This window comes from Perca fluviatilis, chromosome 16 (assembly GCF_010015445.1).
Source record: "Perca fluviatilis chromosome 16, GENO_Pfluv_1.0, whole genome shotgun sequence".
NCBI lineage: Eukaryota > Metazoa > Chordata > Actinopteri > Perciformes > Percidae > Perca > Perca fluviatilis.
Genome location: NC_053127.1, coordinates 17,368,692 through 17,392,134, shown reverse-complemented (window position 1 = coordinate 17,392,134; position 23,443 = coordinate 17,368,692). Strand labels below are relative to the sequence as shown.

The 23,443-nt window shown below is 39.7% G+C and overlaps 1 protein-coding gene across 2 annotated transcripts; it reads left to right on the top strand.

Moving 5' to 3' along the window:
- The first annotated feature begins 1,488 nt into the window (after nt 1–1,488).
- On the top strand, nt 1,489–18,708 carry crebrf (creb3 regulatory factor). 2 transcript variants are annotated; one of them, XM_039776957.1, is made up of 8 exons: nt 1,489–2,231; nt 4,167–4,342; nt 6,931–8,081; nt 8,251–8,448; nt 9,332–9,521; nt 11,659–11,732; nt 13,499–13,618; nt 14,021–18,708. In XM_039776957.1, the coding sequence occupies exons 1-8, from the start codon at nt 2,130–2,132 to the stop codon at nt 14,137–14,139; spliced, it is 2,130 nt and encodes a 709-aa protein (XP_039632891.1). In that variant the 5' UTR covers nt 1,489–2,129; the 3' UTR covers nt 14,140–18,708. The 2 variants fall into 2 exon arrangements, with proteins under 2 accessions (XP_039632891.1, XP_039632892.1); XM_039776958.1 differs by having other exon boundaries at nt 2,171–2,261.
- Nucleotides 18,709–23,443: the final 4,735 nt, after the last annotated feature.

Sequence of the window (23,443 nt, the reverse complement as noted above, 5' to 3'; positions counted from 1 at the left end):
GGGTGCATACCATAGAGCCGCTGCCAATTGGTGCCTTTAGCGTCGGGCCATTTTAAACAAAAACTGGTATATAATAAAGTCTCAGACATTGTTACCTGGTGTGGGCATTGGAAAATAACAGTCTTATCAGAAGGAGCTTTTATGTAGCTCATATATGGACTTATAGCCCCCTTTATTGCAAATAGGAGGCAGACTATTCAGATCTGCACTGCCCTCCCCCTCTCGCAAACCTGTTAGTTTCCCTGTCTAGATGGTAGTAGGGTTGTCCACGACACCGGACAATTACGTTGGGAATAGCCGGGTGACTGACACTGAAAACGTAGACGATGCACACGACAGGGGACTAGGGCAGATCTAAGCCATCAGTTTTTGGGAGTCTGGCATTGTGTCGACTTGAGTTAGGCTGCCGTACGCATGAATTGCGCATCAAAACTTTCTCCAGCATGTCAATACTTCTCTTTAGATAAGCCTGGTCTGCAGATCTACACTGATGTGGTCCTAAGTCATGACAAGAGCAAGAAGCTGCGTTAACATCAACTTGTAAAACATTAGCCTTATCATTCATACCAAGACTGAATCAGATCCATCCCCTCTGAGGGAAGGAGGGTCTTTGACTTTTCTTTGCAAACCAAATGGGCCTGATCCAGTTTTGGAAGGGCGTCAGTCATTGTGTGTGTCTGACCTTAGAATAGGTGGGCTGAAATGAGACATAATATTGTTGGCTATCTGCTGTCCAATATTGTAGGTGATTGAGCCCACTTGGCCTAACAAGTCAGGTACCATGTGGGATGTTGAAGTACTAACTGGTTGCCTATGTGGGTTATGCATATCAGTAAGGTTGGGGGGAATCAGTCAAAAAGTCAACCCCATCCATTCCCAATTCAACGTTACTGCTAGCAACAGGACTAACAGTTAACGAAGCAGGTAATTGCAATACATTATTCCTCCTACCAACAGAAGCTTGAGTCAGGTTGGTGAAACACACAGCAATGACCAACAAAGGAAAACAGCATCCAAAGAAAACACAAACTTTTCAGCAGAGCTAAAGTCCTTTCCCATATACAAAGGATAATAATAATAACGGGATGGCGGAGGTTGGGTTTAGGAAAAACATTACGGGGAAAGGGGCTCCTTAAACGCCGGGAGACGCACCACAGTAACACGCGGGAGAAAACGCCACACGCAGGGACGCCATCCCCGGGAAACAAAGCGCCACACGCGGGACGCGATCCCCGCTCGCCCGGGTGAAAGTCCTGTGTTGTTTGACCCATCCACCACCCCGACCAACCTCCCTACGCTACCCTATTTTCGGCTTTTTATATTACTCCCTACCATTTTCGTGCTGTGGCCACAAAATATGCTTCCCATTGAAATACATTACTTCACATTTTCGTGTTGTCCACCACGTAAAAACCGACAAAAACGTCTCCGTGAACACGTATCAATAGATTAAGAATAACGTTGACATTTACACGAACTGCCGTGAGACCAGGCTGAACAGTCATAGCACCAATGTGACGGTCTTCTATGTGACAGTCTCACTGTGTTCTGTACATGGATCTGCATATGGGGAAACCACTATCAATTAAGATGGGTATCTCGACAGCATGGACAGAGGTGTAAACAGTCCTACACAACACACAATATCAGTCAGTCAAAATGGAATAGCTCCAGAAGCAGTGCAAAATAAGCTAGGTTTAGCATTCAGCTCTGAACCCGAAATGAGTGACTCAAATAAACGGCATTGACGCCTTAATAACATCTAAACAAAATACAGCATAATAAAACATTTTGTGGTGGGCTTTATTACACTTTGGCTGATAATATCACTACACGTTTAACATGCAACTTACCACAGCATTTATCGAAAGTTCTACTACCCATAATTTCATACTCCTTGTACTGCACTGCAATGTGACAGTTAAGCCAGCAGTCAGCACTATACCCATTTATGCATGAATTTAATAGAAACACATTGATGCAGAAAATGTATAAAAATCTAATTTTCTCTGATAGTATACTGTTCATTGTTATTTTTCCAACCCCAGTGTTTCCCCTATAATTGTACAGGCATGGCCGGCCGCCTGGCCAACAGGAACCTCCACCAGGCCAGAAAAATCTTTTTCTAAATGACAAAAATAATGCCAAATATCCATTGTGTTTCCCCTATATTCATTCTGCAGCGGTGCACCGCCATGAACTGCAGCAACTCACTGCAGCAACTCACTGCCGTGAGTCCATGAACAAGGCAACTGTCTGTGGTTAGTTCAAGTCAGTAACAGCAAGCTCGGTAGTAAACGACATGCTAACGCGCTGACAGATTTGGGGTTTTTGTTTTTTTAGCTGAGCTGGAACAGAGAATATTTGGTTCAGACAGATCAGTGATGCAGTTTTGCCATCGTTGTTCTCTGTGAAGTTTCCTGGAAGTGATGTAATGTAGTGTTTTATACATAGACTGTAAAAAATAATGGATGGAGCTTCCGGGTCTTTGCGGAAGTGCCTTAAACCTGCATTCTATCTAATTTCCAGCAGAAGGCGACTTCACTGGTTGCAAAAAGAAGCCGGCATGCATAGAAGTTTATGAGAAAATGACCGTACTTCTCACTGATTTATTACCTCAGTGAACATTATAAAGGTGCCCTGCCACACTTATTTCATTACTTTGTGTGAATGTCTGAAGTTCTACCATGGACTCTGTAAAATTTGGGTGAGCTAATGAATAGTGATGAGCTCAGGCAATATGATGTCAGACTGCTTATTTCTTTTCAGTGGCTAGAGCTGTCAAAGGAGGTAGCAGTTCATGTTCACATTCACAACATAATACAAACACATATGGACCTAACATATTTCAAAAAATGCAAGTAAAAATGGTTGTGTATGGCAGGGCACCTTTTAATGAGTTTATGGTCTCAATCTTTAGTTTCAGGTCTTCTTCAATACAGCATGATGTTCATTTTGTAAATAATGGTCCCATATAGTTTAAAATGACGATAAAGCAGGGGATGCTTCAGGGCATGGCTACATTTCGACTTGTCAATCATGATAGAGGCTTAGCAATGCGAATCCATGGCACTGTGTACATTAAAATAGCTGTGAACTTGTTTTTGAGTGTTGTCAGTGTTTTTGCTGTTAAACTTTGACCCTTTCACTGTGCGTTTCCACTTCAACAAAGTTAATTGGAACATTTTGGTCACCTAAAAATGTCTTGTTTAGCATTCAATGGCAGCTTGCCAACCAAGGCTATCCAGCTAGTGCTCATGTTAGCTGGTAACTTATTTACCTGCCAGTAAAACTCTGCTGGATGACTTGAGAAGGTTTAAAAATCTGCAACTTTCCCTCTTTGGCGTTCGGTGACATCACTGATGCTACGTCCATTATTTTTTTTAACAGTTTATGGTTTTAATTGGAGTGACTCCATTTAAAAAATAGTCTTTTTTTAAATGCTACATTGCTTGTAAGTAAATAACGAGAGTAAAAGCGAACCAGCTTTTCTTTTTAAATAAGTGCTGTGTGGTGGATCCAATTTGTTGCGAAGTAAAGAATGGTTCATGTGGATTTCGAAAAGTAACTGATAAATATTTAAAGAAACTTTAATGTATTAAATTGATAATGGAATTTAGTGTTTCACTAACATATGTACATCGTAAAGGCACATATATGTAGTCATTTCTGGTATTTTACATAGTGTTCATCTTGTACTCTTAAGGTAAAAGTCAATTTCTCCATACAGTGTATTTCATTGACAATTGCAGTCCTGTCGATCTTTTGTTGGTAGGTCCATTTGCATTATTTTTAAATAAAAGTTCATCTTTGATAGGGGAAAAACTTGAACAGTGTTTCATGTTCTGTCCCTGCTATCACTTGTAGGTTTCTTTACTTTCTACCATGATTAATTAGATTTCTGGTATGAGAGGGGCTTCCTCTTTTGTTGTCAGTTTTGGCAAAAATAGTTGTCAAAAAAAACTCTTAACTGTTTATGTTTTATTAGGATATACCATAATATTAGTTACTGATCAATTTTCTTTGTGATTTTAAATGTCTATGCAAGTTGACAAAACCATCAGAATATTAACTGTAAGAACAAAAAGTAAACAAAATACAATAAATAATAGATTATCTTCTAACCCACCACCTGACTCACCTTCATATTTTCATCCTCGCTGCAGGACCGAGACATAACCCACCGGCAGAGCCCCTGTAGGGACAGTAACTTGGGGGTCGGGGACAGAGTCAAGGAGGTGGAGGGCTGTGTGGATCAGCTCATGGATCTGGGCGAGAGTGAGACGGTCTACAACAGTTCAGCGTTTGAAAAGTGGGACTCCTACTGGGAAGACGTCACCAGGTACTGAATTATATATATGTGTGTGCTGTGGATTATTTGAGTTTAGAGTTAAAACAGCAGCAAGTAAATAAGACAAACTCAAATGCCTCAAACTCATGTTTCAACTCTCCTCCAACTTTCTGAAGTTGAAGGTGGCTTGCATTGTCGATAATTGTGCATAACATGACCTATCTATTGTGCAATAACTAGCATGGTTTTAAATTGTAACGCTACAGGAGGTTGCATTTAGCAGTCCCTCCAGAAAAACGCGATTATGCGATCGCATAATTCAATGCATAATCAGCCAAAGTCCTCATATACATGCGGGGGCTGCATTTTTTCAAATATGCCGCACTTTCGCCGCATAAATTGCCGATTTCCGCACAAAATATGCGATGCTTGCATGATTTCATAATCCCCGCATTTTCGTTGCAAAAAAGTCACCTATATTTTAGCAGAATGTTGAAAAAATGTTGCGTTTACTTCACACAAGAGCAGCCATTTTCCCCTTTGCCATGGGAACGTTATGAAGTGACGTAATTACGCGACGTGAACATCATCGAAAAGCAGGTGTTGGAGGTTGAATTTGACATGTACTTTGAGTCTCTTAAGTTGGTATCCAATAAGAAAGCTATCTTAATATCTGATGTCTACTCAAATTTCTTTGTTTAAGTGCTCCTGCTGTCTATATTATTAACGATTTTTAAATCGTCTCTTTCAAAAGTCTCTTTTGTGTCTTTTATTTCCCTCTGTTTAGACTTACTTTTATTTTGACTTTAATATTATATTATTTGTTTATATTTTTGTATCTTATTTGTTTACTTATTGCAATGACTGAATATCTGTAAACTATTTTTGGAAATTAAGTTTTAAAAAGCAGGGTGTTGGGGGAATCACTTTATCTTCTCTTTTTCATCAAACCGCAGTTTTTGCAAGTTCCCGCAATTTTTGCAAGTTCCCGCAATTTCATCGCATAAAATTGCATAAATATCCCGCATATTCCATCGCATTTTTTAAGAAAACGTGCCGCATAATCAAGGATTTTTGCCCGCAACAATCACAAAAAAACTCAGCGTTTTTCTGGAAGGACTGATTTAGTGTCCACTTAACTTTTTTAATGGGCAACAAATTACCGGCTCTGACAAAGATTTGCCTGGAAAAAAAAAATCTATAGTACAAGAGACATTTAGGTGATTTTTGCTGGCAAAATTCAATATTATTTTTATCAACAATTCCTTGAAAAGACCCAAACCAAAAATGAATTAATCCTACCAACAAGAGCCTTGTGTATCCAAAGCCTGATATAACTCATTTCTCTTGTGCCATAGAGCTTCATTATTGGTATTAAAACTAGTGAGCCACACTGCTGCACAGGGTGACATTTCCTTCATTATGATGGAAATATTACTGTAGATTACTGCTGCGGTAAATACTCAATAGAGCACTATTTTCCTTTGCTCAAGTTAAATTTCATACAAATGTTAGGATTCTGGCATAGAGGAAGTTGTACTCAGTAGTTCCCTGCATCATGTGGGCTCAGGACTTTTACTGTAGGAAAGCAGATAAGAAGTCAGTTTGTAAATTGTATGCAATAGGACAGGTGCCTAAAGGTTTTTATAGCAGTAGACTTCAACATCACTGGTCTGACACAAAGGATGATTTGAAGCAGGTCGTGGTTTTGCTCGAATACAGGAAGTGGTTTAAGAGGCCTGTAAACAACAAAGCAGCCGCAGTCTCCTGAGATTGCAGGTGATTCTCCATCTGTCCTGCAGCTATCCTGATGCTTTGCTGCCAAAATAGTTTCTGTACTCTCTCCTCTGATGTAGAGTGACTGCTGAAGACAAACAACAGATTCTAAAGTCTAAAGGCGATTTAAACTGAGGTGGAATAGTGCTGGCTGTTGCAGTGTTGGGGGAATCTGCTGCTAACAGGGTTGATTAAGGTCATGTTTTGGTGGAACAGAGGGAACTGCTGTATGTTTTTGGCTAAAGGGTAAGTCATTGTTTTACAACCTTGACTGTCCAGGCCCAAGCTGCGGATTGGTAGCTCTAATGTCTAATGGAGCGTGTTACTTGGTCAGTAGAAGTCATATTCTCTTTGTGTGCTTTGAGGTACTGTGTTTGTCAAAACTGTAGCTACCAGATGTAGTGCTGCCTCTAAGCTCTCTGTTTGGTTCTTGGATCTATAACTGAACCCAAAGCAAAAATTACAGGTAAAAAAACAAATGTAAACTGAAATCTGCTCAAGACGGTATGAATTAAGGCATAGATGCATGATTCAGACATGTTTCAACTTGAAATATTTTGCATTTATCCCAAAACCACTTTTAAATAGTGCAGAAGACATGTTTACATCTAGGGCTGCAACAAATAATTATTTCCATCATTGATTAATCTCTCAAGCAATCAATGAAATATGCTGAAAAGGTTTTCCAGAGTCCAAGGTGACATCTTCAAATATCTTTGGATATCTAACTTTTTTTTTGCAATATTCAGGCATTTTTATACATATTTAGACCAAAAACAGGAAACGGTTCCATTTTAAAGGTTATATACAAGACAATGAAAGCTTTAACTGTTAATGGAATTGCATGTCTATGTGCTCGGCAGATACACACGGCTGGCTAGCTGTGACATCTGGGGCACCAAAGAGGTGGATTTCCTTGGATTAGATGACTTCTCTAGTCCCTACCAGGACGAGGAAGTGATTGGTCGAACCCCGACGCTGGCTCAGCTCAACAGCGAGGATTCGCTGCCTGTGTGTGAGGCGCTCTACCCCCCTACTGACCTGACCCTGCCTGCCCCTCAGCTTCAGCCGTCCCAGCTTTCCTGTCACAATAAGAGACCCTTGGTCCCTGGCCAAGGATTGGGCCCCGTCATTGCACGGCCCTCCCCAAGCTCCACATCCTCTTCCCGTCCTTCCCACAGCCTTCTCCCAGACTTTCCTGAAACCTCCCAAAAAGCTACCAGACCTGTCCCCTCCAGCACAGAGACTATGGCCAAGACCCAGAACCTCCTCTGTCTCACACAGGACCACGGCCAAGCTCAAACCAAGCATCAGGGGCGAGGAACCAAGATGGCAGCCCCACCTTCTCACAGCACTGACTTTGTGCGGAAGGCTAAAGTCCGTGTGCATAAAATTCAGCCCGAGATGCCCTCCCAGACGGATTTTGAGAGGTCAGATCCACCTCTACCTCTCTCCCAGCCCCAAGACGAGAAGGCCTGCACTTCAGCGAGCGCCACCTTGGTGGTAATTCCTGTTGCTGCAGCCAGTGGCTCTGCCAGCTTGACGAGCTTTGAGAAGAGGGCAGAGGTAACAGGGAGGAGGGAAATACCTGTAGGCTTGTCTGCCACTGTGCCACAACTGGTCGAGGCGAGCCAGGTCATGGAGGGCAGCACCTCTGGGCTGGTCAGCAGCGGCGATAGTGTGGCTGGGGCTAGCAGCGCCATTCTGGTTGTGGAGGGCACGGAGAAGACCAAGGAGGAGGAGCACAACTACTCCCTGTTCCTGACCCGCAGCAGACTGGCCGGCAGAGTCCACTCCCAGCTGGAAGAGGATGAGGAGGAGGAGGAAGAGGAGGATGATGAGGAAGAGGCTGCAGAGGAGGAGGAAGGCGATGGGCTTGAGCTAGATGACGAAGACCATGATGAGGGTTTCGGCAGCGAGCACGAGCTGTCTGAGAATGAGGAGGATGAGGAGGAGGATGAAGACTATGAAGCTGACAAGGATGACGACATGAGTGACGCCTTCTCTGAGCCAGGTAGCAACTATTCATCTTTATGCTTCTGGTTATGTGTGACCGATCACTGACTTTTTTTATTTATTTTTTTATTATTATTACCTTTCTGTCTTTATTTTCCCTTAATGTTCCTTCTCTGTCTTTCTGTTGCTCTGATTTTTACCCTATTCCATTGTCTTGTTTCCTCCAGGTTGTGACATGGAGCTGATGGACGACATTAAAGGCCTGACAGCAGGAGTCTCCAGCCGGAAGAGAGGCAAGCGTCGCTACTTCTGGGAATACAGCGAGCAGCTCACCCCATCGAAACAGGAACGCATGCTTAAGCCGTCCGAGTGGGACAGACACACGCTGCCTAGCAACCTGTTCCAGAAGAACGGGCCTCTCCATGGTATACATACACACACATACATACTGTGTATATATATATTAACACAAGCTGGCACTGTAGAATATGGGCCTTGCTTTAAAACTTGTTTATCTTCAAAGAAAAGACTTTTGGATTATTGTATTTTTTACATTTCAGTTCACCACCTCAATCACAGTATAAAACATATCGTATACGCCTTTTAGTGGGGCTGTAACGGTTTGGATTTTCCACAACAGCAGCTGTGCTCAGCATGTTGGCAGTGATACTACAGTTTAGGTGATCACATTGGAAATATTAAATAAATAAAAGGAGCATGTCTAATTTCTCACATAAACAGCACAGGCTTGCAAAACATTTCTCTTGCATCCATGTCTATTTATTTCATCCTTTTGTTTGAATTTCTTTGCAATTGTAGAAGATGACTTTTACATTTTTAAATCACTTCAAGTTTGCTTCAATTCAGTAATTACTAAGGGGTCTAACACAGTGATCATTTTCTTTCTTACTGAACCTGTTATAGATCCACCACAGGTATCACTAACTGTGACTGAATGGAAAAGGGCAGTTTACTTCTGGTTACTCCTGGTTTTATACCACAACAGCAATTGTTTTAATTAATGCTCAGCAAGATATTCCGTGAACAGTAAAACAGTGAAAAAGTAACATTCAAATGAATGCTCCCACACTGCATTCACATTCAAAATGAAGAGAGGGGAAAAAAGAGTTTTGGCTGATAGAGGTGCAAGCGAAAAGTACATATCATATAAAAAAATAATATTAACTTGATAAACAATAAGAAACCGATTTGAAAAAGTGGAAATGGCAACTGCAATAGGTGCCATCTTACAGACATTGATTTTGATGTGTCATCGCTAATGCCTTCTTTTCATTGGTTGTCATAAAGGAAAGTATATGTTGAAGAAGTCTCGCCGCACAGATGTGGAAGACCTGACTCCAAATCCCCGCAAGCTGCTGCAGATTGGCACAGAGCTCCGCAAACTGAACAAGGTGATCAGCGACTTGACCCCTGTCAGTGAGCTGCCGCTAACCGCAAGACCACGGTCACGCAAGGAGAAGAACAAGCTGGCATCCAGGTAAAATATGCAAGCATGTACAGTATGTACGCATTAGAGTGGCACAGACCTTTATGTACAATCCTGCTGACCTCAGCAGTATATGACTTTAAATTGGTTTTATTGCTTAGATCATGATTGCAGGAGTATAGTTGTAGTCAAAATGCTGATTTGGGAGCAGTATGTACGGTGGCCGGGAAGTGCAATGCAACATTACAAAGAATGAAACACTTTTACATTTTGGAAAACAAAATAACATTTTGGAAAACAAATTTACATTTTGGAAAACAAAATAACATTTTAGAAAACAAATTTACATTTTGGAAAACAAAATAACATTTTAGAAAACAAATTTACATTTTAGAAAACAAATTTACATTTTGGAAAAAAAAAATAACATTTTAGAAAACAAATTTACATTTTGGAAAACAAAATAACATTTTAGAAAACAAATTTACATTTTGGAAAACAAAATAACATTTTCGAAAACAAATTTACATTTTAGAAAACAAATTTACATTTTGGAAAACAAAATAACATTTTAGAAAACAAATTTACATTTTCGAAAACAAATTAACAAGATGCAAAACACTTTTACCAGTCCCAAAACAAATTTACAAATGACAGATTTTTTCACGGAAAGGGAATGTACCACATACCGGAAGTGATGAGGTTTTGTATACATGTCGCGCTTGATTACGGCAGTTATGGATCGAATGCGTCAATAGAGCCGCCATCTTGGAACAGGGGAGGCACTGCCTTATATACTGTCTATGGGCCGTCCTTAATGCATCAGCGTCAATGTAGGCAAAGGTCTAACGGAAATAAAATCACTATAAATCGTCAAAATCTCATGCGATGTTCTAGTTTTTTTAAAACAAAAAGACAAAGAGACTAATTAATGTGTTAATACAAAGAATATTTATTATAATCAGTTCACAGATATGAGTACAAACGGAAACTTCACCCTTCTGAACTAAGAGGTTCTGCTTCAAAGTGAAGTTTAAACAGACTGAAATGTCCAGGCTCACTCCCCCACTAATGATTCATTTATTTCTGCATGTATTTATTTATTTAACGGGACTTTAAGTCGTGTTTCGTCGTTCCACAGTCCGAGTCCCGCCAGACTCCCTTTAGGAAACCTGTGATTTAAACTTCAGCAGGCTGTGACAGTCCGCTCCGTTCAGTCCTGGATCTGATTCTCCGGCTTCCCTTCCCTCCAGCGGGCCCAGCAATACGGCCTGGGTCTCCAGCTTGCGTGGTGTCGGTTTTGGCTCCCAGGAATGGGCAGTGAGCTCCAGGTCCTGCAGCTGCAGACGGACTCAGCTGCCCCCTGCTGTAGCTTCGATCCGGGCCGCTCGATATCGTTCCCTGTGTTTCCGTCAGGTCCGCGTCATATAAAAACTCCAAACACCGACCACACGTAAAGTCACCATAAACTTCATTCACGCCATATACTCACTCACAACAACACAAATTGACTGCGCTCACCAACAACACCTCATCACTTCCGGTATGTGGTACATTCCCTTTCCGTGAAGAATCTGTCATTTGTAAATTTGTTTCGGGACTGGTAAAAGTGTTTTGCATCTTGTTAATTTGTTTTCTAAAATGTAAATTTGTTTTCGAAAATGTAAATTTGTTTTCTAAAATGTTATTTTGTTTTCCAAAATGTAAATTTGTTTTCTAAAATGTAAATTTGTTTTCGAAAATGTTATTTTGTTTTCCAAAATGTAAATTTGTTTTCTAAAATGTTATTTTGTTTTCCAAAATGTAAATTTGTTTTCTAAAATGTTATTTTGTTTTCCAAAATGTAAATTTGTTTTCCAAAATGTAAATTTGTTTTCTAAAATGTAAATTTGTTTTCTAAAATGTTATTTTGTTTTCCAAAATGTAAATTTGTTTTCTAAAATGTTATTTTGTTTTCCAAAATGTAAATTTGTTTTCCAAAATGTTATTTTGTTTTCCAAAATGTAAATTTGTTTTCCAAAATGTAAATTTGTTTTCCAAAATGTAAAAGTGTTTCATTCTTTGTAATGTTGCATTGCACTTCCCGGCCACCGTAAGTATGTCATGTTTCTCAGTGCCGACTGTTTTCTAAAAAGAACTCTTTTCTGTTATGCCTTAGTAAACTTCACTCATCTGTTGTGTATTTTAGAGCTTGTCGTTTAAAAAAGAAGGCCCAGTATGAAGCAAACAAAGTGAAGCTCTGGGGACTCAGCACAGAGTACGGTACGTTGCTTACGACACAATTTTCACACCAAGTTCATACACCTCTGCATCCATTTTATTCATGCCTTGATATACAAACCCGAATTCCAATGACGTTGGGATGTTGTGTAAAACGTAAATTAAAAACGAATACAATGATTTGAGAATCCTTTTTCAACCTATTTTCAATTGAATACACTACAAAGACAAGATATTTAATCTTCAAACTGATAAACTTTATTGTTTTTTGCAAATATTCACGGATTTTGAATTTGAATACTGCAGCATGTTCCAAAAAAGCTGGGACAGGGGCATGTTTAACACTGTTACATCACCTTTCCCCATAACAACACCCAATAAGCATTTGGGAACTGAGGACAGTAATGCCACGTTCTATTTACCTCGGAACTTGGTTTTAACAAGGTCAGAGTCGGAAACACGCCCACTGACCTCGGATTTACGAGCTCGGAGCTTTTAACAACCTCGCAGTAGCCCGAGTTCAAAATCCAACATGGCTGCCCCCTGTGTCAACAGTTGTGAAAGCTGCAGTAACTAAAGTTATAAGCACTTCTGTCTCATTTGTGTCTCACTAAATCAGTCGTTCACACAGGCATGTCCTACTTCTATCTGTGGACATGTTATTACGCTGTTTGCATGCACAAAAAATGGCGTAATGCGTTGTTATCATCTTGTATTGCTAACAATAGCTAACCGGGCTAAAGCTAATGGAAACAATAAAAATCTGACTTTTAAATAGAACGCATTCAACTCGGGTATGACGTCATTCCCAGTTCCGAGGTAAATAGAACGCGGCATAATTGATGAAGTTTTGTAGGTGGAATTCTTTCCCATTCTTGCTTGATGTACGACTTCAGTTGCTCAACAGTCCGGGGTCTCCATTGTCGTATTGTGCTTCATAATGCGCCCCATATTTTCAATGGGAGACAGGTCTGGTCTGCAGGCAGGCCAGTCTAGTACCCGCACTCTTTTACTATGAAGCCATGTTGTTGTAACACGTGCAGAATGTGGCTTAGCATTGTCTTGCTGAAATTAGCAGGCACGTCCCTGAAAAAGACTTTGCTTGGATGGCAGCATATGTTGCTCCAAAACCTGTATGTACCTTTCAGCATTAGTGGTGCGTGCCTACTTCAACAAATGTAGTCAATGTTAACACAGTCACAGTCCGCAGGTATGGCAGGATGAAACCGACATTGTATCATTTATAACTGACGATTCTATTCTATGATTCTAGTAATGCATGTAACCATGGCTATTTGTAATATATCATCCATGTTTTCGCCTTGTATGAGGTAGCTATAGGCATACTTAACATCAGGTTAAAATAGGTGTATTATTTGCTTGTTTTAACAGAGGTATTAACGTAATAAGTTATTAGTGGTGAAAGTTAGTATGGCACGCTTATACAAGAGTTGCGATGCTCCTATAGACTATCTGCACGTCCTCTTTAACTCCAGGAAAGTGAAAAAAAGTTAGGTTGGTATATCCAGCATGTAACATTGGTAGCAGCAAAGCTGGTCAGGGCTGGTGAACCACAATTAATTAGTCGCTACGGATGTAGCAACCCCACTCTCACTGCTGTACAGAGACTCATACAACAGCGTGCTGTGTGTGTCGTCTTTTGTGCATGTGGGCACGCACGCACACACACACACACACACACACACACACACACACACACACACACACACACACACACACACACACAGAACATCCTCTATTTATAGTTAGATGTCAGTTTGTGTGCTCCACCATGTGTCCTCCTGTAGATCGGCTGCTGTTTGTGATCAATGCCATCAAGGAGGAGATAGTTGCCCGAGTGGAGGACTCTGCTCCGCGTCCGACCAACATGGCTGACACTCTGGAGCATCTCATCCAGGACACACTCGGTGAGAATTAAAGAGGGGGACGACTGAGTCAGTGGTAAAAAAAATAGAAGCTGGCAGGCTAAAATCTACATGATTGAAAAAGCAGATGACGAGAAATAATATAGCAAGTATTTAGACAGCAAATCAATCAATTAATAATGACGAATAAATAATGAATTATAAACACAATCAGAAAATAATACAGATGAAGCCTTTTACAGGGATATTTAAGTGCCCATTCTAAAAAAACAAAAACAAATCTGTTATTATATATTTTTTACATCTGAACAGGGAGGGTTAATGACAATAATAAAGATTTTTTTCTGTACAAAAGAAAGTATTTGTTTGAGACAAGTAAGTTGCACAAAGAAGTTTGATTTCTAACATTTCTGAATGTATCTTCATGTGTCTCTGTGCGTGCAGTGGCATCACCGGTTGCTGGGCAGACTTCAGACTTCGTCAACAAGATCTTGGAGAACACAGGACACGGCGATCCCACCGGTGGACTGGTCGGTCTGCGAGTACCCACCTCCAAAATCTAGACAAACCGTGGTCCACTGAGAGGAGTGGACTAAATATTACCACCGTGCTGTTCCATTGTAACTATGCTCCCCTCTGCATGCCCCTCCAACACAGAGTACATACACATTGTTAGTCACACAAACACACATACTACTCCCTGTGTGTATGTATGTGTGCTTGATTTAGCCATGCACTTGAATGGCATACACCCTAGCTTACTGTCTCTGCACACTGCGCAGAGTCAGTGTGTCACTGTCTCCCAACCCATCGTGAGTGTCTGCTGGGAAAAGCGCCTTTTAAAAGCAAGGGATGATTAGTTGGATGGCTAAATAGCATATCCTAAATCCACTGGTGATAATGAGATGTGTTTAACATTGTGTTGTGTCAGGGTGGTTCTGTCAGAGATCTACTTCCAGGGCTGAGACAGAGACAGTTACACGAGTGTAACCACCGAAATACTTTCACACAATTGATAGGGTAAATATTGTTTCAGGTCGGACACCATTAAAGGTTGGAAAAAGTTCCAGTTATCATTTCCTGGAAGAGGCTCACCTCACATGGCAACAAAAATTAATTAGGATGTCAAATTGACCCACTTAATAAAGTACTTTAGTTGCCAAGACAGCTGCAGAGAGAAAAAAAAAAGCAGCGTGCTCCGAGGCGTTTCAGGGTGGCAGAATTTATTTCGTATTGAAGGCCTAAATATGTTCATGCCATCCCCTGTTTGCCAATCAGGTCTGCTGTTGTTAAAATGTAGGAGTTAAATCTTGAAACATAAAAGGCAAAAGCTTAAAATTAGACTTTAACGATTAAGCAACAGTTAGCGGCAGGCAGGAGGAAGCTTAATGGCTAATTATGACTACATTAACTTAAACAACAGGAGTTAGTTGACCATGTTGAGAGGAAGTGCATGTAGTTTGGTGCTTTTTGGCCTTGTGCTGGTTGTAACTTGACTGGGTGAAACGGGCATTTTGCCAGAATGGGATCAGACTGTGAGGAAGATGATGATGGTGGTGATAAAAATTACAAACAGTGATCCATCTCCTCTAGGAAACTGTACATAAAAGTGTCTCCTAGTGAAAAAGGGCACTGTCTCCAGTTTTTGTACAGTACAGATGACCAGGCTAATAGTTTGGTGTGTTCATACTAGTGTTTGATCAGAGTTCTATTCATTGTGCCTTGTGTATGTATGTGTGTGTTTCTGTAAGTCTGAGTGAGTGTGTGAGAGGGACTGAAAAAGAAGAGGTGATTGGTCAGAACTCCCTAAGGTCCAGCCAAGGAGAGTACTACTTTCACACTGAGGAAGATTGTTAGTGAATGCGAGGAGGGAGATAACTGTGTGTATTTCAGTTGTCTAAAGATAATCTGAATGTACATAAAACAAGTGGAAGCTCTCGTTGCGTCATGCCACAGAGTCTGTGTATATAGGAGGGCTCTGCAATAGATTACTTTTGGTTTTTGGTACTCTGTCTTTAGGGATTGTGGGAGGGTTAAAATATATTTTTGTTTCGAGTTACAAAAAAATATTTCCACACTATATTTTGATTGTTTTTTGTACCAAAGACACATGCAACGAAATGGCGACCAGCCAGTTAAAGTAAGGTTTTGCACAGCTTACCTGATGCCGTATTGAATGTAAGAAATGTGGGAGGGTCAGGAAACTTCATTGAACTGTGAAATTAGCTTGGGTCAGAAAAGGAACATTCATTCATTTTTAAAATCTAAAAATTAACCCCATCTGTGGGCTTCTCCAGTAGATGTGTTGCTTAGCAAGCACTTCATTCCTGAACTGATTCCTCCATCCACATGCTAATTGTTTTAATAGCGCTATCTAGGACAAAAACCAAGAGCGCTAGTTTATAAGCTATGTTACATTTTTGTATGTCAAAATGTCACCAACAATAACCAAAATGTTTTGTTCCTGTTGTCACTTGTTTGATTTCTGTGTGTAGACGAGGTCTAGTTCATCAACAAAATATTTACTGAATTGTGTTTCAAAGTACTGTTTATAGAAACATTAATGCTATATCTATCAATGGTGAAATGCCACTTTTCATGACAATTGATTAATTGTTAAGCATGACACATTTCTTAAGCCTACCCTTGCATCGAAAGTTAGAGAAAAAACAACAACACAAAAACCACAAAAAAAAAGTTCTTGTTATATTTTTGTACTTTAGCTGTCTGCTATCTTTCCTGTTGGGTTGGAAGTATTAGTTGAGTGGAGTGAAGAAGATGTGGAGGAAAAGAGGAGAAAGGTTTTAAAGAGCAGCCAGTCGATCTGATGACCAACACTTGACCCCTTCAGTTTCTTTTGCTGGCTGAGGGATATACACAGAATCATGACTGGATTTATTTAAAACACAATGCAGCAAAGCCATGGTCTAGTTTGAATGGTCTATAAAGAGAATAAGAACAGGGACTTGTCTAGGACAGAGGACAACGGCATGGAGGTTTGAGGGCAGTTGCTATAAGAACGCCAAAGCCATTTGAGTCGGTCCCAGATTGATCTGGTGTGAAAATCATTCAGATTGGTACACGTATTCCCTCTTTGACCATGAAATCGGTTGAATTTTGCATTTCCTGGGATTGGCATTGCTGCCTTCGGGGTCATATTGCGGAATTTATCTGTCAAGCATTGCCTTCGGTCCTCAGCTCACATCTTTCCTGACCAGTCACAACTGCAAAGAATAACTTTCTTCACCAAAACACTCAGAGTTACAATATCCAGGCCACAAATTGGCAGCATGTCCAACCTTTAAAATGCATGATGCCTTTATGCTTGCCCTGCCTGCTGCCTCCTGGAAAGAAATGCCACAATTCCCAGGAATTTTATAATTCAATCGGAGTTCACTCTGTTAGCAGGCAAATACAAACAAACAATAAGTGTTTGACAAGGCTTAATTTAGGTTAGTTTGAAGTGAAGAAAGTACTCCTTCACAGAATGAACTGATGATGGTGATGCAGAACTGTTGTCTTTCTGTATTGTGTGATTGAATAACAGCTAGTGCTACATATATATGTATTTTTTTTTACTGATTTATGTTCCGCCTAAAAGGGAGAAATGGTGCTTTTTTCTGAAACTAGAATGATGATTATCCATGATTCTTATTTGACATTTTAGTCTAGTTGTAGCCTAGTGACTTGCTCTTCCCTACCGTCCATAGCTATTTTCTTAGTAGTGATTCATTTTTGTAAATAGACTATAAGTTAATATGTATCTTCTAAATGTTAGATATGTGTATAAAATACTATATCTTATATGTTTGAAAAACAAAAGCACTTTGTCCAAAAAAGGAAAACAAAACAAAAAGAAAAAGCATTTTTTTCTTCCATTTGCTGCTAAAAAAAAGGCCTGGTGTGAATGCTGCAAGTGTGCTTGACGACTACTTGCTAGGATAGGTCTATTACCTGACTTGGCTGGGTCTATAAACTAGCAGGGAATAGGTGTACGGCCTGACGAGGGTTAGGTCTACATGTTTCTGGAGCCATGTAATGATATGAGGTGTGGTATAAGCACAATCATTGCTTGGCTTTGGGAAGCCCAGTCTAGACAGGATAGGTCTATTACCTGGTCAGAAACCGTGTGGATAGTGTGTTTGTGGTCTTAAAAAAAAAGAGGGTTTTGATTCCAGGGCCCCTACGTTGATCCTGATGCTAACCTCCTTGGCGTCATGATTCATTTGCCTTCAGTAGAGGTTTCCTATGGATAAACTGATTCTGCTTTGGCTTCCTCTTCAGGGTGATGTACAGTGTAGACACATTTCTCCAGAGAGCTATATTGTTATCATTTGTAAACTGATTTCTACTTGTGACTTAATGAGGAGGGGGTTTAGCCTAGGGTGGCCAGGGAGAGCCCTTTTAAAAGATGTTGTTCCAGGCCGCCTTGGGGAAGTTACTATATCACTGTACTGTATGGCAAGCCAGTTATAAATGGAGACTCAATCCGGACACTTATTGCCTTTTTGAACTTTTCACCTACACACACAAAAAAATAATAATGTGGCAGGCATGTCAGTTGCCCAAGGGGCTGTGCCCGAGGTTTATGACATTGTTCTGCCAATAAACGGTCAACAACAACAACAAAACCATTCAGCCTAATTGGCTTAAAACGACCTTGACTGAAAAAGCAGACGTGGGGAAATATGTCTGAAAAATGGCTTAAAACTACTATGTGTAATCAGTTGTATCTTTTGGGACAATATTTGAAGCATTTTCTTCAGCCACATTTTTGCCCATGTCTGGTAAGGGGTCAACAGTAGTTAAAGGGCCACTGGTTGTCCAACAGTAGACCAGCTCAGCAGAGCGTGTGTAGTGGATCACGAGGCTGATTCAAGGAAGAGTCCTCACAGGTTTTTACATTTAACATGATAGGTGCAAGCTGTGCAACTTTACATTCAAACCAGGAGACTCTGTGGCATTTGAACAGTCAAGGAAATGAGTGAAAATCCACGCCAGTAAAACAATTCCTTATTCTTTTTATTTCTGACGTAAATCCTATACAGTCAACTATTAAGCTAATAGAGTGTGTAACTTTGTGCTACTATTGTCCAATAAAAAGTGGATCCATAAAGCTCTTCTTCAGCAAATCAGGGTAATATCGTTCTTCTATCTGACATATGTGATGACGTATAAAATCAAAAGAAAATATTTTTATGTATTCCAATTATTGTCGCCATTCTTTTTTTAAAATATTTTGTGCGTGTGTGTGTTATGAATTATCAATGTCAATCAATATAGTGCAATGCTCTGTACACAAACAAAAAAAGGCCAACAGACTTGTCACAAGAATTCAAAAAGTTTCTCCGCTGTTTCCCCACTGGTATTCAAACATACACAACCTACAACATTTTCCTCTCATGAAGGATTTAACACTGATTTCCTGCCGTGATACAACTGGGGTTTGTCACATGGTGCTGATTACATTTCATTTATCAAGAAACCATCCAAGAATTAAAATCTGTATTTAGATCCACTCACATATTACATGTGATTATTGTTAATAACTGTCATCAGACCAGACTTTCCCTCCCAATCATTTTCCTTGATTCTAACTGTTGGACCAATCAGAGGAAAATTCTTACTCTGAACAACAGAATGGTGATTACTGTATTATTGAGTTGTATGTTCGCTATTGTTCAGCATACCATTATTTATTTTGTAAAAGTCAGACTCCTGGATTTGATACCACTGCCCAAAGTCACAGAGGATCTTTATTCCATCTGAGAGGTACAAAATATTTACCAGAATTACAAAATAAAAGCACATGTTATGGTGGATTAGGACATTGTTTTTGTTGATTTAGATAGCAAGTGAGACTTCCTACTAATGTTAACATGTTGCTGTGTATTTACCTTGTGCATTCAGAAACGATCTCCATAGGAAATATTCGGTAACGTTTTGTTTTATTATTGTTTCTGTAATTTAAGAATAATGTCAAAGAAGTTTCTTTGAAAGAACTACATGTATGCAATTTGATAATAGGGAAAATAACAAGAAATTGATACGCTTAATCGATTCCAGTTTTAGTCAGTGCAAAGCAGGCTGTAAGTCTTCTGGTAGCTGTGCCAAGAGAAATCTCAATCATTCCGAATCTTGCAGAGACGGAGCGTAGGTATATGTAAGGAGATAACATAGGCACAGGCTAATTATTGCTAACTAAAATGCTAGTTAACATTAGTAATTAAACTTAAACAGCTAATGTAAGTCAAAACTGCCTGCGAGCTTCTCCTGACTATACGGTAATTTGTCTACTATGCGACAGAAAGTAATGGAGCCTTTTATACATTGTCGTGTTTCTTTAGAAATAAACAATGGACAAATAAAGTCTTTAAACACTTCAGATGTAAAGTTATTCGCTGTCAAAGTGACGTCAAAATGAATGGCAGTCAATGGAATGCTAACGGTGGGTAATGGGCTTGTTAGCATCAAAATGGCGCCATAGGAGGTACGCTTTGCGAAGGCTCACTTACCCCCTTGGTTTTTAGGGCCGGCAACTTTACTGTTTTGGTTCAGTCTCACCACTCTCATCAGCGTAGTTTCCAGCCCCAGCTGTAAAGCTCTGAAAAGCCTCTGTACACCACCTGCTCAGCACCAAACAGCAGACAGTTAGCAATTCGATGGTGAGTATTTCCCTCAGGAGTTGGTAGAGACCAAAACCGAGCTAAAAGAGAATGAATGTTGGACTTACATTCACCAGGTGGCCAGAAACACGACTCCAAATGAATGTTTGCTAACCTCTTCACCACAACAGCTTTATAAGTAAAAATACATAAAGTAGTTGTTTCCAAGCAATTTCTTAGGAGGTTATTTAGAAATTACAAATCTGTAAAATGAACGTTACCAAATATTCTTGTCTCAATAAATTAGGTTTGATTATTAAAAAAAAAAATTAAAAAAAATAAAATTTCTCACCTCCTGCTGGCTGTGATGTCAGATCTGAGAGTCTGGCTTGGAGTTTCTTTCTGGGCATTTTGAATGTTTCCTGTCTTGTTCAAACCCATGTGGGCTGCCCTCGTTGCTTGTAAAAACACCTCATCTTCAGAGGTTGTATGCTTACTACCCTTCACATTTTTTCCTGTGTAAATTAGATACCTACAGAAATGTACTCTGTGAAAAAAAAAAAGCAGTGGGAATGATGTTTCTGCATGCCGATTTCCTGCATAGCACTGAGAGAATCAAGTGACGTCTGGAGTTCTTTGCAGATTGGGAAATAATTTGGCCAATCAACGGAAAGCGTCTCCATGGTCAGAAAGTTCATTCACTGCACTCTAATTTGAATGATTTAATACCTGCTGCTATTGAATGAGCACAAAGACACTTAAGTTTTTGTTTGAAAGTGTCCATGATGCAATTGCAGTATATTCTTACCACACAACATGTTTTTTTCACACATTTTTTCCTACGACAGTCAAAAGACCAAGAGTGTTACTCACCTTGCACTTGGTTTTTGAATATGATGCCTGCTGAACCAGGTGCCTTAATCAAATATATGAGAACACAAATCTGCACCTTCTGTCAGTCTGGAGGGGGTTTCCCTACAGAAACAAGGGGCTGGGTTTCCCAAACTCTAAACTTGAAGTACAAAAACAAAATGAAAACCTCATTTTAACCCAAATCAATACGTTTTGTATAATAATCTAGCCTTTAACAGCAGATACACTTTGTCATGTCTGCATAGGATTTCCTGAAGAAGTATTACTGAAGAAGAGCATAAATGTAAACTTGTAAAATAAATTGATATATGTTTTGGGAAACCTGGTTCCGTTTTTAGCTCTTTCTCTGCCCACTATGCCACATTATTGTGTTTTCTGTTTTGGCTGCTGCTGCTATCACTGCTGGTGTGTCCGTTTAGAGAAGAGCAAACCTCCACTGTGTCTGAGGCAGGGGGAGACTTGGGCCTGCTTTTTTATCTAGACAATTACAATACATTCTTCTTCTGTGGTTTTGATGGAGCACCGTGTTGCTGCCTCTTGAGATCTTTTTCGAGAAAAACCAAACAAAAAAAGCATAAAACTATTTTCTGTTTCTTAACTTTGCTATTATGAAGTGCCAGACCCTCCTTGAAGTCAGTGTTGGCACTGAGTCGCGGGTTGCGAATGAAGCAACAAACTGAGCATGGAGGTAAACTGTGGTGCTAATCTGTCAGTGGCTGGGTGCTAACATGGCTTTGTTAAAAAGCTGTATTAGCCATATTATTCCTTTTGTCGATGACTCTGGGCAGTCTTGTGTTTCTGACTGCTGCACTGCTGTATGCTGACATAGCGAGGTATAAACTCTGCTGCTGCTGCTTTGCTGATGAATGTAGACTAGTCTTCCTCAGCAGGATCATACAGACAGATGTGAGTGTCTGGTGCAGCTTTTCCTGTTGTGCTACTTCCTGTTAGACTTTTGTTTGGAACACAGAGGGAGACTCTTATCGCCAGGATCCAAAAAGTTCATGAATGTTGTATCTTTATGTGGCCGATGGCCTGCTTGTATGTTTAAACTTTTTTTTTTTTTTTTTTTTTTTTTTGAACTGATATTATTTTATATTTATGCTTTGACTCGGTCAAATGTTGCACGTTTAAATTTTTTCTCCCTAAATTTATTTTGTTGCCTTTTTTGCCCTGATTCCAGCGTTCATACCATTTCTCTTATATTTATTTGTTTTGTCCTGTAAATTATCATGCAAGGAGAGAATTTGTTGGACCTAGACTTTATAGCTTTTCCACTGCAGGCTTTACCAGGAGACACAGACTTCACATGAGGTTCACAGACATGAATCAAAGTCGCAATGAAACCAGAAATTACTTTTGTATATAATTCCCCATGTCATTTTATACAACTAACCTATATAACTACATACTAATTACAAAATTAATGTTCTTGTATTTTTGCATAGAAATGTAATTAGATTTACTAGGTAAGATTTTAGGTAATATTACCTCATCATGTACCATAAATAAGATTTTTGTAAAATCCCGCTTCTGCACTCTGGAGATGCAAATGGTTATAAAGACGATCATGAATTCATGTTTAATTAGAGAGTAAAGAGTGCATCAATATCAGATTGCAAAACAATTTAGTTTGACAATAGAAAGAAACCGTAGAAATCAAATAAATCAGTTGAAAACTAAATAAATACAAGGATGCATTAATATAGATGGATAATTACCCAATAGAGACCACATTTGTAAATTGCTAGCAAAATCCAGCTTTTAATATGGACATAAAAGGAATAAGCATTTTGATTTGCTAATTGTTTCCCAATTAAGGCTACTCCTTTTGCAAAAGCTGCTGTTATCATTTACATGACCAATGCTAATACCATTTTAGGAAATGCGCTTATTTGCTTTCTTTGCTTTCTTGCTGAGAGTCGTATGAGAAGATCGATACTGCACAGTACAGTAAATATAAAGCTACTGCCAGCAGCCGGTTCTGTTAGCTTAGCACAAAAACTGGAAACTGTCTCTGTCCACAACTTTAAAACGCCCGCCTGTCAGCACCTCTAAAGCTCACTGGTTAACGTGTTATATCTTGTTTGTTTAATCGGTACACAAATAGAAACAAGTTTTACAGGGATTATGTGCCGGACTATTTCTTGGCACGGGGCAGTGACTTCCTGCTAGGCAACCAGCGGAGTTGTTGAGTTGTGATACACGCTAAAAGGAAGATGAACAATAAATGTAGTAGTTTTAGTAGTGGACGCACGTTGATTTTTACAACAAAACTGTTTTAAAAAATGAGTTGGCTTAGTGCGGACACATTAATAGGCTAAAAGCAACACACAGACTGCACCAACTTTCAGCAGAATTTTTCAAAATTTACAGTATGTAATCATAA

Bases quoted from the DNA above. Each gene is read 5' to 3' on its own strand.
- crebrf (XM_039776957.1), top strand. From the start codon at position 2,130: ATGACAAAAATAATGCCAAATATCCATTGTGTTTCCCCTATATTCATT. The intron at 2,232-4,166 runs GTGAGTCCATGA...TCCTCGCTGCAG, and splicing joins CACTGCAGCAACTCACTGCC to GACCGAGACATAACCCACCG. The intron at 8,449-9,331 runs GTATACATACAC...GTTGTCATAAAG, and splicing joins GAAGAACGGGCCTCTCCATG to GAAAGTATATGTTGAAGAAG.